Raw genomic sequence first — 16,346 nt, 5'->3', positions numbered from 1 at the left:
AATAGAAACTCAGCTTAGTATATCGCAAATGAAGCTGCTTTAGAATGCTTTAACATTTTAGTTAAAACCTGCCAGGATAACTCATCTTTTAAGGGCATTCCTAAGGGTCAGATCCAAAAAAAATACCCCTGGTTTCTGCTAGCATCTCTGCACTGGACCAGATAAACCCAGAACCCAGAAAAAGAAGGTTCTGGTTCACCTGTGACAACTGGCACATGGTATTGACAGAGTGAACTTATCATTAACTTTCCTAAGTCCTCTACCATGGAACACATAGACACATGCTTAAGTATCAGTCTTTAACTTCAAAATAGAAGAAATCACCCTTTTTTTTTTTTTTTTTTTTTTTTTCTTCTCTACCTGGGACTAAAGAAATCCTTACTGGAGAAGCCTTCCGAGCTCATGTCACATTCGTCTTCTTTCCTGTCCCTCACTGGGTTCTCTGTCAATCAGGTAAGCAGTGTTAAGAATTTCGTTTTATGTTCGTCTTGTAGACTGATTTGTCTCTGATTGGGTAGACTGTATATTATGAGTTTGAGCCTTTTAAATTTCTTATCAATACTCAATTTCTTAGAGTTTGGTTATTTGGACAAATGACTCTCTTTGGCCTCAGATAAGACAGTTTACATAGAGCAAAATACAGAGTGAAAGAAAGACAAGGAGACGAGAGTGGAGAAGTTAAAGTCCTTTGATGTGTCTTACTAAGAACTTGAGGTCTGCTGAGCATCCATGAACATGACTTTCTTAAATCTCTTTTTCTGGGTTATTGACTTAATCTTTCAGGAAAGATATCCAAACAGCAGTGTGTTCAATGAAGTGTATGGGAAGAACCTGACAGCCAGCTCCAAGGCAGAGCTGAGCCCCTCGGTTGCCTCCTCCCAGGAAACATCACTGTACTCCCTCTTCGAAGGGACCCCTTGGTCTCCATCACTTCCTGCCAGTTCAGGTATCAGCGCTAGTCCTTAGATTATGAAGCTTCCTTTCCTACACATCCATACTGACAAGCATTAGTCAGACTCTATAATGAGAAGGTTTTTTTTTTTTTTTTTTACATATTGTTTCTCTTTTTAAAAATATTTTGGAGACTTTTTATTTTATGTGTGTGGCCTTGTGCCACATGTGCAGTGCCCTGGAGGCCAGAAAGAGGGTGTTGGATCCCCTGAAATTGGAGTTATAGGTGGTTTTGAGTTGCCATCTGGGTGCTGGGAATCAATCCCAGGTCCTATGAGTGCCCAATACTCTTAACTGCAAAGCTATCACTCCAGCCCCATTTTATTTCAGTTTTATAAAGTCTTAATTTATAATAATTCTTAGAATCCAAGATACAGTCAGCCACAACAGTCAGACAAACTGCTTCATGATCTTTTTGTCCTTTCCTCCAAAGCCTTATTATAATGTGTTCATTCAATCAAACTTTGACTACCACGTCTGAAGAAAATGTTAGTTCTTGATTTGGTGTGTGAAGCACCTATTTATGTTCTTGCATTGCTGTTATTCCACAGATCATTCAACACCAGCCAGCCAGTCTCCTCATTCCTCCAACCCAAGCAGCCTGCCCAGTTCTCCTCCAACACATAACCATAATTCTGCTCCATTCTCTAATTTTGGACCCATTGGGACTCCAGATAACAGGGATAGGCGGCCTGCAGATAGGTGGAAAACTGATAAACCAGGTGAGATCCACTTCTCTTTATCTACCAGGCAAAGTGGAATGACTTGCTCTGATTTTGCCTGAAGTTTGATATTTGCCACTTAGAGAACATTCCATATTCTAACCTGTTGTAATCTCTTAGCCATGGGTGGTTTCGGCGTTGATTACCTCTCAGCAACGTCATCATCTGAGAACAGTTGGCATCAGGCTAGCACTCCAAGTGGCACCTGGACAGGCCACGGCCCCTCCATGGAGGATTCCTCCGCTGTCCTCATGGAAAGCCTAAAGGTGAGTGGATGTCACGGGCTCCTGCTCAGCAGAGTCTCTGCTTTCCTCCACGGGTGGTTATCAGGGCGTCCAAACTGCTAGAGCATTTGGTTTCATCCTAATGTTAAATTCTGATATTTTTGAGGTTAGCCTTATTTGACTAGTTAAGAGTATGTAATTTTAAATGTTTTGTTTGCCTAAAATCTTAAACTTACTCTGTCGTGCCATATGACTTAGTAAAAACTTACCAGCAGGGACATGTTGGTGCATGTCATCCCAGCGTGGTGGGAGTAGGAGGAATGACCCTGGCTTGGGGTTAAAGAAAACTAATTTCACTGTTCACAGTGTTAAAATTATCTTAGGTAAGAACTAACTAGCCTCGAGAGGTTCATGACTTTTTCTTAGAGCTGAGTTGATTGGCATTTAGGATAGATTTAAAAGACACATTTGTCTTTATGGGTGGCTGAGATTTAAAACAAATCCCTGTCAAACAGCCAAAGCATTTGCCCTCTGCTGACAAGTTTGTGGGCTGTCTTTCAGTCTATCTGGTCCAGTTCCATGATGCATCCTGGACCCTCCGCTCTCGAGCAGTTGTTAATGCAGCAGAAGCAGAAACAGCAGCGGGGACAAGGTGCCATGAACCCTCCACACTGAGGCCACAGTAGCGACCCAGGGAATGAAGGCTCCATAAACCATGGCATGTTGGGTTTGCAGGACTGGCCCACACAGTCCCTGCAGGTGGCAGCCCTCTTGTCTGTTTCTTGCTGTCGAGAGGGTGTAAGTGTTCCACCAGCCCGCTGAGTGTGCACGAAATGTTCGCAGTGCAACAAAAAGAAAAAACCATCAGGAACTCTCGTTCCCCCGGGGCTTTCCGGAGGGAGAGAGGAGCTGCTGTTTGTCCCACTCGGTTACTGATAGCACGCCTCTCACCTTCTCCACCGCGCATGTCCCCAACACGTGGGAAGTGGAAGCTGAGAAGGGAAGGCAGATGGGAGAAGCCAATAGGAACTTCTCAGTCCTTTTTTCCTCTTTGGGGAATAAAATAGGAATCCATTATGAGTGCTTTGCTGACTGAGAATGTAGTTGAAATTATTCTTAAACATCTTTTATTATTACTCTCAGTAGCAAAATATCACACTGAATTCTTCCATACACAGGTGTATTTCTAGTCAGTGTGGAGCAAAGACAGTCCGTTTGCTGCTCCTGTGAGAGGTCAGTAGTGACAGGACAGGGAACTGACCTCTTAAGCCAGTGGGAGTGTTCCATAAGGGAGAGGACAAGGCCTCTTGGAAGGTTCTGGTAGAGGCCTTCCTCCAGCCTGGAAACTCCAGCAGGAAATGCCCTTCACTCTGTAGGTGCTCGAGCCCCAATCGAGGATGCAGTGTGGGTGGTGCTGCTGTGCTAGACCAGCAGATGGCTGCTGTACGATTTCAGATTAATGTTGTTGATTCCTACACTTGGCAGTAGCGTAGCAAGCAGTCTCAGAAGGCAGGCTAGTCCATTCATGGCCTGGAACCCATTTTAATAGGTGGATGCTTTCAGTGTGGTTCTTTTCGTTGAGTTGGTTTTTGTGTCCCCATCCTGCTTCCCAGCCTCTTGCACCAGTCTCCACCCCTTTAGCCATATGCTGTACCGTAGTCATTGTTTTTTCCCTACCTTGTACGACATCTCGCCAAGAAACAAACAGCAGCATGGGGCCAGCACTTGGGGCCCAAAAGCCGGTCTGAAGAGGAAGGAAGCAGAAGTGCGAGCATCGCTGCAGAGGAGCCGGGCTCTGCCTAGTTACAGGCTCTGCCTAGTTACGGGCTCCTGGCCTTCACCTCAAGGATGAAGTTGAAGGCTACGGGGACAGATGCACACTGTGCACAGAAGAAAACACAACAGACGCCACTTTGGAGAGGGCAAGAGAAGGAATAAACTCTATTTGATATTTATTAGGAAAGAGGACTGAAGATGTTCTGTGTAGGAACAGAAGGACGGACAGCATTTCTGTTAGTCATTTCCTGGAAAAGTAATATTTTAATGGGAAATTATGGAAACAATCTAAAATGTCCAATTGCTGTGCTAGGGTAGGGATTATTTTCTGGGAGGTGTGTGTGTGTGTGTGTTCTCGCGTGCGTGTGTGCATGTGTGTGTGTCCCCACACATGGCTGTCTACTCTCCCGGAGGGCGTGGGCTAAGTGTGGGAATTAGTGTGGAGCTTAGCTGAAAGACCGCTGTAGAGCAAAGCACATCCAGGAGCCCAGGGTGCCCCTGGGTCAGGGCAGCACTGAGACGGGGTGAGGTGTCGCTCACTGCTCTTCAGAAGGAGCACTCAAGGCCCCAGGCTTCTCTAGTGCTCTTTTAGTTTGATGTGGTATTGGGGTTTTTTTTTTGTTTGTTTGTTTTTTGGGGGGTTTTTGGTTTGTTTTTTTGTTTTGTTTTGTTTTTGAAAGGTCTGAAAGTGAAACCCTTCACTCAATGGCAAGAAACCGTCTGTGCTGCTCCAGTCCCTCCCTGTGTCATCCTTGTCCTCTTCCTGTCCCTTCCCTGCTACACCTTCACCCAGTTTGTGATGTAGGCTCTGCATTCAGACGCTGCAGCATTCCGATGTTGGAAATGTCACTGGTCCTTGCACCTTAGACCAGCCCCTCCCAGTAGTGCCCACTTCCCATCTATAGCCCCAGTCTGCATGAGAACTCGGTGTTTGGAATGTCTGTGACTCAGCAGGGCTCCTCGCCTTGCCATCCTCACTGTGGGTAATGACGGAGGGGAGGAGAATCTTCATCAACTGGTTTTGTGTAATAAACTTTGGTGTTTTGTTTTGATTTGATTTGATTTGGGGTTGGTTTTTTTTTTTTTTTTTTCCCTGTCTGTCTGTGCAAGATCTGCAGCTGCTGAAATCAGCTTTGCCTTTAATTAAACCGTGTTCTCTCCAACCAGATCTGTGTGTGGAGTATTTATTCTACCAGAAGGATACAGAAGTAAAAGTACAACTTTATAATGAACTTAGAACTTCAACTGCTCACTCCTCAGGAAGAGGCAAAGATGGTCACAGCTGGGTAGACTTGGAGACGAATTCTGCTTTTCTTAGCATCCAGTGACTTGTTCTAGAAATGCTAGTTAGAAGTGGCTGTCATGGACTTCTGTAAAAGCTAGAACAGTTCCTATTTGTAGCTCATCAGGAGGCAATTCAGAGATAGTTGATCTTTGGCCTATAAAATTCACTGACTCCGATTGAAGCCACCAGAGATGGCTGTTTTAGTTGGGATGGTTTCTCTTCTCTTTGTCCGAAGTTTCCAGAGGCAACTTGAATAGTGCTTAGGACCAGAGCTCACACTGGCTGGCTTCTCACCTAGATTTGATTCCAGGTAAGAATCACATCCCCTCTGCTTTCACTTGCACCTCTATACACTTGGAGAAGAGCAAAACCATACATGTGCTGCAAGGAGGGGCAGGGCAGTAAGGTCCTGAGCTCTAGTGCTTAGGGATCCTTGTCCCCGGTTAACCTGAAGGATTACCAAAATGACATGGGTCTGGTCATGTGCGTTAGTCTTAGATAACACTTGTAAAGCCCCAGAATGTCTCTAAAGAGCTGCCTTCGCTCCCTGTGGCTCCAACTGTTAGTGGTCTGTGTTTACTATTGAACTCTAATGAATGTCCATCTGAGAAGGCCTCGGGGGCTGCCTTTCTAAGAGTTCCATTCTCCATTGGACTGGGTGGTGTACTTCATGGGAGCCTGATTCAGTCTGCCTTGCTTTAATGAAACTTAAGCTTGTTTTCTAACGAGTCGTCTGTGTTTGCCCTCAGGATTACATGTAAATTTGCTTTAAGCTTCTGGAACCCAAGCTATAATAAAGGAAGAATTTTTTTTCCACATAGCTGTTGGGCTTGAACACTTGAATAGTGGGTATCCTATTTTCATAGCAGAGAGGTACACCCATTGGTGTGCAGCCCTGGGAATCTGAAGTTTTAATAGATTCACGTAGCCGACACACACACCCAAAAAAAAAAAAAATTCCCTTTCAGACAATTCGTCTCCCCCTTCATCTGTAAGGAAGTCTTCTGAGTTGTCATATTACCATGTGGCAGATTCGGTTTTAATAGAGAAATGTTAATAAGTTAGTCTAGATTTCCAATGTGGTTTCTCTGTATAGCACACAGCAGAGATGAGTAAGTCTTGCCAAAAAAAAAAAAAAAAAAAAAGCAAAACAAAACACCACCCTTTTCTTCAGCTTCATAGATTGTAGAGCATCCTATACTTCTCTGGGAGTGCCTTCCAAATTCTTGGCTGCACATCCTTCAACAAAAGCTTTAGGGAAAATGCCAATTTTCCCTTTACACTCCCCTTCCAGCCATTCTTCATTCACTGGTAAAAAGCAAAATATACACTGATTACTAAACACAGGAAAGATCGTACCGTCACAAGTGGTCCACAGACCCTGTTAGTCATCCCTTCCTAGGTTAAAGTGAAGATCGCATTTACCCTCCTAACGGGTCCTGTTGTAGATGAGATAAATACACAGTGAGGAGTAGGATGAATTACCATAAGTAAGGCTGACCATGAATCCTCAGGTCAGGGTTTTTTATAAGAAGTAATTTTATCTGAGCCTTGCTGGAATCCATTTATAACTGAAAGGACATGTTGGTGAATACCCTAATAAGATTCATCAACACCCTAAAAACTGGAGCTACTGATAGGTTTAGTTCATTTGTAAAGATAAGGATAATAGCACTTTATTTTAGGCTTTTAATAAAATACAGACACTACACACTCAGGCTTCACAGTAACTCAGTTACAGCTATTGTCTCCACTTTTACTAAGGACAGAGATATACAGAGTTTAATCACTCATCAAATTGGACCACAGAAGTTCATTATATTCTCTAGGCAGATCACAGAGCCATTCAGAAGTTATCTTTGGCTATTAGAACCTTCTTGCCTAGGTCCTGCCCTCAGAAGTTCTATAGTTGGGCAGGGCACAGTGGTATACCTCTAATCCCAGCACTTGGAAAACAGAAGCAGGTAGATTTCTTGAGTTCCAGGTCAGCCAGGGCTATATAATGAGACCCTGTCTTAAAAATAAAAACGAAAATCGATAATGTGGGAGTGTGACTAGCATTAGTTCTCCCCAGCTTCTCTCTGGAGACCTAAGTGCAAACCACTACCCTTCATTCTTCCTATTTATGGATGGGCGTGGGTTGGAAGCATCTTGTTTGCCTGGGTTTTAAGAACATGTCAGGAATGCAGAATCTTAGACTATGTCTTAGCCAATGCCCAGCAAGTCAGACACATTAAAGTTTAGGAAATACTTTATAAATGAGACGAGCCATCTGTGACCATTGAGAGCAGTTAAACTCCCAGCTCCTTGTATGCTGAGTTCTGTCTCCCATTGTTACCTGAATAGAGTTCCACCACAGGGAGCCACTTCTCAGCTTAAACTCAAGACTTCCATGAGTCATGGGATACAGTGTCTATGAAAGGTTTTTCTTGTGTGTTAGCGTTATTTTGCCTGACAGCACAACCACACACACACACACACAAGCAGAATGTTACACAAAGTGGTGCTGTGTTCTTAAGCCCAGTTCTTGATTTTCCAATCTCCTTTGGAAGAACACTTGTCTTCCTTAATATACTCTCCAGGTAAGCTTCAAAGCTCTCACTTGGTCTGTTGGATTTACTGTCCTAGTTATCTGAGCACTGCTTTGCATTACTGGTGCTCAGCAGTCGTGAACAGATAGAGGAATAAGACTCATCTGAATTAACAGCAGTGCTTCCTGATAATAATTAGACAAGTAACCCCCAGGAACTGCTGAGAAGTGCAAATGACCCAGCCTCCGGAAGATGGGCCAAGAAACGGAGCCCTTCAAAGGATGCTTAGGCATAATGAACTTGGAGAATTGCTGAAGACTTCTTCAGTTACTGCTTTTGTGTGTGCATGCACGCGCTTGTGTGCATGTGTGTGTTGCATGAGCCTCTGCACACACAAGGGTCAGAAAAAGTTGAGTGTCCCACTCTATCCATTGTTCCTTTAAAATGGATTCTCTCTAGAGCTGAAGTCCAGCAAGCCCCACCAAGCCGCCTGTCTCTGCTCCCAGAGCGCTGGAGTTAGAGGTATGAAACCTCGGGGTTTCACATGGATGCTAGCACCACCACTGTTACCCTTCCTGCCCATGTCACTATGAAATCCCTAGGTTCCTATTAATCAGATATATCACTGACAATTGGCCGCCTCTACAGCAGAATGGGCTTCCCCTTCTCTCTAGAAAGTACTTGGTTTATAGCAGAGGCAGAATAATTCCAGCCGGTTACATTCTGGAACAGTCAGTATGTCATCATTTTGTGCCTAGTAAAATAATGGACAAAAAAAAAAGCCACACATTTGCTTTTGCTTCCTCTTACCAAAAGCTAGGACGTCAGTTGAAACTACTGTCTAAGAGTGGATGTTTCCTGCCCTTGACTCTGGTCCTGCAGAGCCATGCATGAGTCTGGTTCTGGAGTAGCACTTACCATGTGATAGCACCAAGATCACATCTCCTTCCACAAACTCCAGGTCTTCTGGCTGGGTAGCATCATAACTGAAGATTGCTACCACCTGGGTCCCCTCCTTAGGCTGAGGCTCTGTTGTCCGGTTATCGGCATCAGAGTTTTCCTTTTCCTTGGGTTCTTCTACAAAACCCTGGTCACCCTGAAATGGTAAGGGGCCTGTCAAGTTTGCTAATTCGTGGCTAGCAAATACTGAAAACCACTAACAAAAGCAGTTGATGCCCAGTACTTCCTTATAGGCCTAACCCATCTTAGGAGTTCTGAACAGTTGGGTAAGTGAAACTGAAATGTGTGCAGAAGCCTATGTAACCCTAAATTGCCTTACATAATAAACCATACGACAGTCCCAGGGGAGAGTCGGCATTGTTCTTGTCAGATTGGAAAACAATTTGAGCCACAAGTAAATGGCACTCTATGGTATAAATTCAACGTGTGTGTGTGTGTGTGTGTGTGTGTGTGTGTGTGTGTGTGTGTGTGTGTAGATCAGGGACAACTTGGGCAAGACATTTCTCCTACTGTGTGGGTTCCTGGCTCAAGTCATCAGGCCAGGCAGCAAATGGCTTTTCCTGCTGGTCATTCTGTTGTCCTTAACTAAGCTTAGCATTGAATTCACCCCTTTCCTTAGCACAAACACTAAGGATCCATTGCAAAGCTATTAAGAGCTTTTCCAGGAGCTAGCTTTAGATAGTTCTGATACTCAAAGCTTTAGAATAATGACTTTAAAAATATTTTCAGACAGAGTTTGGGTAGCTCAGGGTTACCTGGAAGTCATATTCTTGCTGTAGCCTCTAAGATCTGAGATTACCAGTGTGGTGCCATGCCTAGCTGTATGTCTTCCTTAAGGTGGTCCAGTGAGGTGGAAATAGCCCCACTGGATCGATGTGGCTTGACCTAGTTTGGTTTTGTGTTCTGATTTGTGTGTTTTGTTTGCATGTATGTCTGTACTGTGTGCATGCCCGGTGCCGCCCAGTGCTCCTGTACGTTATTTCTCCTTAGGAAATAAAAATTCCCTCCCAGAATGCATTTGGCTCAGGGTCTGACCATGATACTAACTCTCAGGCAGAGGCTGACACTCTGCTGTAAAATAAGTGCTCACTGCTTTCCTATCATCCCCACATTTGCCTCCTAGGAGCCTAAGGTGAAGAGCATCTATGACCTCAGCTTAGCTGTAGCTTCAGTCCTGTCCTTGTTGCAAATGATGGCCCAGTCAATCTAGTGGAGGCAGCTTGAGGCTTGCTGTGCACTTCTGGGCCCCACTCCTCCGATGCCCTCTCCCTGCTCTAACTGGATGAGCCTGTAAGGCACAGTGTCCCCAGCACTGAGCCAACGTGTGGCATGCAGGAGTGGGAATGGCCCTAGGCGCCTGGGTCCCTCCACTCACCACTGTGTGCTCACACCAGAGAGCCAGGCAGTAGTTTTTCACCTGGGCCCAGGCATCCTTCATGCTTTCTTCTGACAGGAGCAGCAGCTCCGGGCTGTCCCGACGCTGGTAGCTGGTGGGGGTGATAGGTAAGGTCCAAGGCAGAAAGCATCAACACAGAAAACATCCCGTAGCCAGTCCTCTACATCAAATAAGACCCACCCCCACCCCACCCCACCCCACCCCACCCCACCCCACCCTTCATGCCTGCTGCAGCCCCAGCTGCCAGCTTCATGGGGTTTACCTCAGTTTAGTGTGTTCCGGCAAGAGCTCCAGCTTCTTAGACACCATGTTCCGAAGCTGGCTGTAGGGGAGGCCAAGCTCAGTCTCCATGACCACTGTGTATTTGTAATGCACCTTGAGCATGTAAGGCATGGGCACGCTGCGCTTCACTTCCTGGTGGAGGAGAAAGGAAGGACACCTTAATGGGCCGAGCTGTTGGCACCATCCTGGACCACCACAGCCTTCCACCACTTTGTGTACAGGCACCGGGAGTGCTCCAGGGCCAGGGGGTGTTTAATAAGCAAACAGCTAGTTTTAATAATAAATAATAAGTTAATAGTTAATAAATTTAGTAAGTAAAAATAATAAACAACTGTATGTTAATAAACAGCTGGTTACTGATTCCCTGAGAGGCCTTCAAAGGGCTCCAGTCCATCACAAAAATTTCTACTCAACTAAGTGCTCAGCCAGAGGCTAGGATGGCATGTGTTTTGGGGTCCCTGGCCCGTAGATGGGGTGTCAGGTGGCAACTGGTTCAACCCCTCTCAGTGATGCTTTGTAATCTAAGAGATATCCACATTAGACAAGCCACGCTCACCCATCTTCTTCACTTGGAAACAGAAGGACTTACCTTGGGCTCTTCTTTTTGCTTGTGACCTAAATGGGAAAGGAGGTGGTAAATGACATTCACAGTGGCACCTGCCACCCACAATGCCCACCTTCCTACCCTGCAGGTCTGGGGTGGAACTGGAGAAGCATAGAGAGCACAGAGACAGTGCCTGCTTCCAGGGAGCTGCAGGTAGGAAACCGGGACCTGGCCCAAAGGCCAGTTAAGCCAGGAGGATCCAAGACAGAGAGAAGACAGACAGGCTGAGATCCCAGGCCCCAGGCAGAAGCACCAGAATGATTACCATTTCATGGCCTGTTGCTTTGTGCATGTTTGTGGTCTAAAATGCACAATACGTTAGCAGTGCGTGTATACGAGACAGCAGTGCGTCCCCAGCTCCGAAAAAAAGAACCAAAAAAAAAAAAAAAGAGACAGCAGTGCGTGTGTAAGAGACGTCTGAGGCTGTTGACTACTGATGATGTAAGAGCCTCTAGGCAGCTGACTATTGAATCACTTGGGAACTTTTGCTAACATCAATCAAAGGCCTGGGAGCCTGGTACTCCAACCTCTCCAGGAACCTCCTGACAGGAAGGGTAAGGAGAAAAATACTATGAGGGACATTGAACGGGGGCCACCGAGGCACTTACATGTGGAATGGGAGATATCTATTAATGGTAGACGTTCTGGATGAGAAGTGCACTCCTTAGGCAAGAAGCCATGCTTGTTCACAGGGGACTTATACCCAGGTAGGCTCGATCATTGATCTCTAACATATGTAAGTGGCTCTCAGGGGAGTAGGGGTAGAGAACAAAGCAAGTACATGAAGTAAAATGTAAGTAACTGATAATTGCTTCCATTTAAAATTTGTTGTATAATTGTGTGCAAGGGCACATGCCCTGACGTGCATAGAGGCCAGAGGACAACTTCTGTGTGGTGTTGATTCTCCAGTCCCTGCCTTATGTAGGTTCTGGTGATTGTACTCAGGCCACAAGGAAGGCGCAGCATGAGCCTTTGTCTGTGGAGCCACCTGGCTGGCCTATTGCTGCTGTATTAACATGAAAAGCGTTACAGTGTTCAGTGTACCCCATGTATGCAGGGGAGGGCCACCAAAGCAGTTTTGATAATCAGGTGGTTGTACACAGGATGCCGCTGTCACCTACATGACAATCTGCTTAAGCTCACCAGGAACAAAGAGTCATTTTCCCACCCCAGATTATGAGGAATCTTTCTGGAAAGATCTCCCATCCACACCTTCCAGTGGTCCTTTGTTCAAGCCCCAGGGATCTGCTCTGCAAGATGTGAGCAACTCATGACATGAGCAAGGTCTGAGGTGAGAAAATGTACTTGCTGCAGCCTCTCTCCTCCCACTTGCCTTAGGTAGTTAACAAAGGACCATCGGGTGGCTGCTCTGATGATGGGCGCTGACTGCCCCTTTACCTGCACTCATTTCTAAGCAGGTAAGGGCACTGGCACCATGTTTCAGTGGGATAATGGATGGTGCAGCCAAGGCCAGACTCTGGGAAGTGTAGTCATAAAGCAAGGTGCATGCTGGGTATAGCAAGGTGCATGCTGGGTAAAGCAAGGCGCACGCAGGGCTTTCCTAGATGGCTCTGAAAACAGATGTCTGCTTTCATAAAGCATCTGAGGGAGAGCTCCTTCCCCAGGGCTACCAACCTGGTGACAACTGGAGTCTTTCTGGGGGACTAGAGTTAGGAGGTGGTGGAATATCGGATTCCAGGGAGGTATCTTCCTGGAGGTGACAAGAAGAAACAAAAAGGTCAGACAGAATCGTGAGAGGGCTTCCTTAGAAGCCGGATGCAAATGCCTTCCTAAAAGTGAACCGATAGGACACAGGGAGATGACTAAGGAAAGGGGGCTAATTCTCACCAGCAGTATGAACCTTAACACCCATGTACAAAGGCCTTTGCCATCCTTTCGGCCATGTTGAAAGCCCACCAAAGTCGGGTGACACGACAGGCTTCTGCCTCAGCTGCAGAGTGTACTGAGAAAGGGGAAGTTCCAGGCAGGGCATTTGGAACTTCAAATCACCTCAGTTTTATGACTCAGCAGGGAGACTCAGCACACGCTGAGTCAGTGTGAAGAATGACTACAAGCTGTCATCAGAGTGCCATGTAGCTAAGGATGACAAACTTCTGGTCCTCCCACCTCCACGTCCCGTCACGTGTTAGGAGCATATGACATCATGTCCGGTTTGTTCAGTGCTAACAATTGAGCCCAGGGCTTCAGGCATGCTACCTACGTCAATGCCTTACCAATGAACCTATATCCCCAACCCTTATTTTCCCTTTCAATGACATTGTACCAACCGAACGTGGTATGAACATGGTGCCTGTTCTCCCTGGTGAAGAAAGGTGCCTGGGAATCCCTAGCCCTAACCGTTAGGCTCTACTGCCCAAGTCTCCCAGACCAGGACAACTCAGAGGTGGCCAGCCCAGTAGAGTAACAGTTGCCTCCACTCAGCACAGGCTGGGCTCTGGGCATCTGATACCCAGAGCTAGCCCAGAGCTAGCCCAGAGCTAGTGAGTCTGTCTTCTGTGACACCCTGTCACACTCTTCCCTCTACTGAGAGTTTTATGAAGGGTAAGAGAAGCTGGCCAGGCCTTGGCACAGCAGTACCTGAGGCTGCGACTGAGGGTGAATTCGAAGCTCAACGGGCTCCAGATAATTGCAAGGCACAAGCCCCTTCTGCAGCACCACATCGCAGAATCCAGAAGGGAAAACAAAGACTCATTAGTACCCAAAACACAGAACAGCTTGCAGCCGAGGGAGGGACAGCATGCAGACGATGACCCTTGGGAGTTCTGCAAATAATGCAGCAGACCCTGTCCCTATGCCCTGAGCACCTCCCCCGACACCCCGAATACCTGTCCATTGAACATGACTGTGGCCCAGTTATCACTGCCCTTCTTCAAGACAAAGACGATGTTCCCAGGCATGACCTGTAGTTCTTCCGGCGTCTCCGGCACAAAACCAAACAACACACGATGTGCCTCGCCTTCCAGAGCCCTGATGGGTACACAGAGGACGGAGCCCGTCATTCAGCTTGGCCCACATCCCCTTACTAGAGTAGCACTTGAAGCCAGACACTTAGCTTGGCGCTCACTCTAACTCCACCTCTTACTGCCCACAAGACCAGTGCAGGGTGTGCCTAGGACCCCCAGAAGACTGAGTGAGAAACTGCATGTGAGTGTTAAGAGCGGAACACACCACACAACGTGCTTGTGACTCTGGTAGCCTGTGGAGTGTCCGCAGATCCAGAATAAATGCCTCTCCTTAGCACTTAATGAATAGAACACTCTGTGTACCACACCTGCCCTCCCCCCACCCAGCCCCCATCCATGCTTTCGGCAATCCTCCTGCCTCGACTCTCAAAGGAGGGAATTAGAAATGTGAGCCTCCGTACTTGGCTCATTCCCCTATTAAGTCAACTTTCACTTTTGAACGTAAAGACAGCTTTATAGCTTTGACATAAACAAACTCAGGCTGGCAGTGCTAGTCCTTCGTTCTGGGTCCGCTGTTGATGAACAGAAAGGGTATTTGACCAAGCACATGACGCTGTGCCAATCCTTCCCAAAAGATACTATTGTTGCTTTATTTTATTGAACACACTTCATTTCTATTTTTTTAAAGTTTATTTATTGTGTCTGGAGCGCCTATGTGCTACAGTGCACAAGCAGAGGTTAGGGGACAATTTTGTGCTGTCGTTTCTCTCCTTCCACCTATACGTGAGTTTGTGGATCCAGCTCAGGTCACCAGGCTTGCACAGCCAGCTCCTCTACCCTCTGAGCCCCTCATGACCACGTTCTTGTTTTTGATTCATTTCGCTCTAACATACACAGTATTAGATTTCATGCTGGCATTTTTTTAAATAAAATTTGATTTTTCCTCCCTCTCTTTCTCTGAAACCTCCCTCCCTCCCCGTGACCTTTCACACGCGCACGCACGCATGCACGCAGGCGCTTGCCCCATCTGCCTCCTGCGTTCATGTCACAGGTATCCCATCACCCTCTCTCCCCTTTCTTTAACCTTCCTTTTGTCCTCTCCTGGCCTGATAGATGATCCCGTGTGGACAGATGGCTACTGGGTGGCTCGCCGGCAGGTGGCACACAGTGAGGATATATCCCTGAGGGGTTGAATCCCAGGCGGGTGGGATTGTCTCTTGGCGCTCAGAATGGAAAGCAATTTAAATCTTCTGGTAGTCGTTTCTTTGCTTGTTTTTCAGACAGGGAGAGGGATCATTTAGCTCTAGCTGGCCTCTAAACCCCCATGTAGCTGAGGCTGGCCTTGATCCTTATCCTCCCCACCCCCACCCCGCAAGGAGGGAGTTAGTTCCCAGGTCTTGCCTGCCGTAGACAGGAAGTAGGGTGGGCAGGGGAGTAACAAAAGCGGAAGTCAGTGAACGCCAAGGGAGAGACCACCTTGGCAGCCTCGTGGGAAGGGGATGGAGAGCCAGGCAATGAAGGGCATCGTGGAGAAATCGCAGCATCCTTGCTTTATGTTAGCCCATGTTTTCCCCATTCATTGACCCCCTCAAGGACCCGGTTACTCCTCCACACATGGAGAGCCTCATTCGAGCCGCCTCAATGTAGAGGGAGGCTGCCTTGGAAACTGCCCACGCATGGGATGTGCCTTCTGCTCAGCCCCGCCCTTGTTTTCAACGGGGAGCCTGTCGGTGTGGGGAATGGAACCTCTTCAGCCAAGAGAACTTGAGAATGAGCTCCTTTAAGCCCTTCACTTTGGGGCGCGCGCGCGCACACACACACACACACACACACACACACACACACACACACACACACACACACACACACTTTCCCTGACCCCCTTTATTGGAAGGGGAAGAAGGCTTGCTTTGTTCCTTAGAAGGACTTTTTAGCTGAGCTTAGGCCACTCGGCTACTCAGTTTACTGAGTGACTTCCTTTTCTTGGGTCTTTCCCCTTCTTCAGAAAACGTGTGTCAACAGAGAGTGACAGCACCCATACCGGAAGGAGACTCTGTGATAGCTTCTGGAATCTAGAGAGCTTCTGAGGGGCCTGTAATCAGTACAAACTGACCTCTGACCTCTGACCTGGGCTTCATTCAGGGCAATGACTTCCCATTCTAGAGTGGCCACGCCCACTGGAACACCAGGTTGCTTGCAGCTAGGCCCCCAGTGGTCACCCCAGCATGAGACTCCCAATCCAACCAATCATTTGCTTCTAACCTTAGAAACAGGAGAGGCTACCATCTTCACACCCGCACTGCCTGCCATCAAGTCAGACGAAGGGTATGGGCATTCTGCACGCGGACCTAAGTCTAACTTACCTGAAGATCTCTGGGGTTTTGGGTCTGGGCGGAGGCTCTGCTGACTGTGGAACATTCAGGAAACAGGAAGAAGGGGAGGATGACCAGAGAAAGTGAGGGGGAGAACAGACTGTTAATGCTCCAGATCCAAGAACAAAGACTTCATTTCTGGGAAAAGGCACAATTCAGGAAACCAAAAACCTGCCTCCCACCTGGGCGTGGGCTTCCCCAGGGCAGCAGCTGTATGACCCAGAGCTGGTGTCTGGAGAAGGCTTTGTTGACCTCAAGCCTCAACCCGACCCCTTTCCCAGTATTTTCCAAAAACTCTGGTCTACAATTAATGTTTCCC

At 47.1% G+C, this 16,346-nt stretch overlaps 2 protein-coding genes across 7 annotated transcripts in view; one reads left to right on the top strand and one right to left on the bottom strand.

Moving 5' to 3' along the window:
• Smg7 (SMG7 nonsense mediated mRNA decay factor) overlaps positions 1-4,841 on the top strand; it is a 62,785-nt gene extending 57,944 nt beyond the window's left edge. For 5 of the 6 annotated variants that reach the window (XM_032915736.1, XM_032915732.1, XM_032915735.1 and 2 more), the window contains 5 exons: positions 373-453; positions 784-946; positions 1,503-1,673; positions 1,794-1,939; positions 2,459-3,860. In XM_032915736.1, the coding sequence (XP_032771627.1) occupies positions 373-453; positions 784-946; positions 1,503-1,673; positions 1,794-1,939; positions 2,459-2,572 (675 nt within the window). In that variant the 3' untranslated portion in view covers positions 2,573-3,860. Of the gene's footprint in view, positions 1-372; positions 454-783; positions 947-1,502; positions 1,674-1,793; positions 1,940-2,458 lie in introns of all 6 variants that reach the window. The other variant, XM_032915733.1, reaches the window with a different exon arrangement.
• A 1,252-nt stretch (positions 4,842-6,093) lies between these two features.
• The window catches only part of Ncf2 (neutrophil cytosolic factor 2), a 28,751-nt gene continuing 18,498 nt past the window's right edge, over positions 6,094-16,346 (bottom strand). Inside the window, exons 7-15 of the mRNA XM_032915738.1 lie at positions 16,019-16,062; positions 13,578-13,719; positions 13,330-13,398; positions 12,367-12,442; positions 10,717-10,742; positions 10,108-10,259; positions 9,825-9,936; positions 8,408-8,585; positions 6,094-6,266 (exon numbers count right to left, since the gene is read on the bottom strand). Of these exons, the coding sequence (XP_032771629.1) occupies positions 6,154-6,266; positions 8,408-8,585; positions 9,825-9,936; positions 10,108-10,259; positions 10,717-10,742; positions 12,367-12,442; positions 13,330-13,398; positions 13,578-13,719; positions 16,019-16,062 (912 nt within the window). The 3' untranslated portion in view covers positions 6,094-6,153. The remainder of the gene's footprint in view (positions 6,267-8,407; positions 8,586-9,824; positions 9,937-10,107; positions 10,260-10,716; positions 10,743-12,366; positions 12,443-13,329; positions 13,399-13,577; positions 13,720-16,018; positions 16,063-16,346) is intronic.

Source organism: Rattus rattus, chromosome 10 (genome assembly GCF_011064425.1).
Source record: "Rattus rattus isolate New Zealand chromosome 10, Rrattus_CSIRO_v1, whole genome shotgun sequence".
NCBI lineage: Eukaryota > Metazoa > Chordata > Mammalia > Rodentia > Muridae > Rattus > Rattus rattus.
The sequence above is the reverse complement of the archived record's forward strand: the minus strand, read 5'-3'. Positions and strand labels throughout refer to the sequence as shown.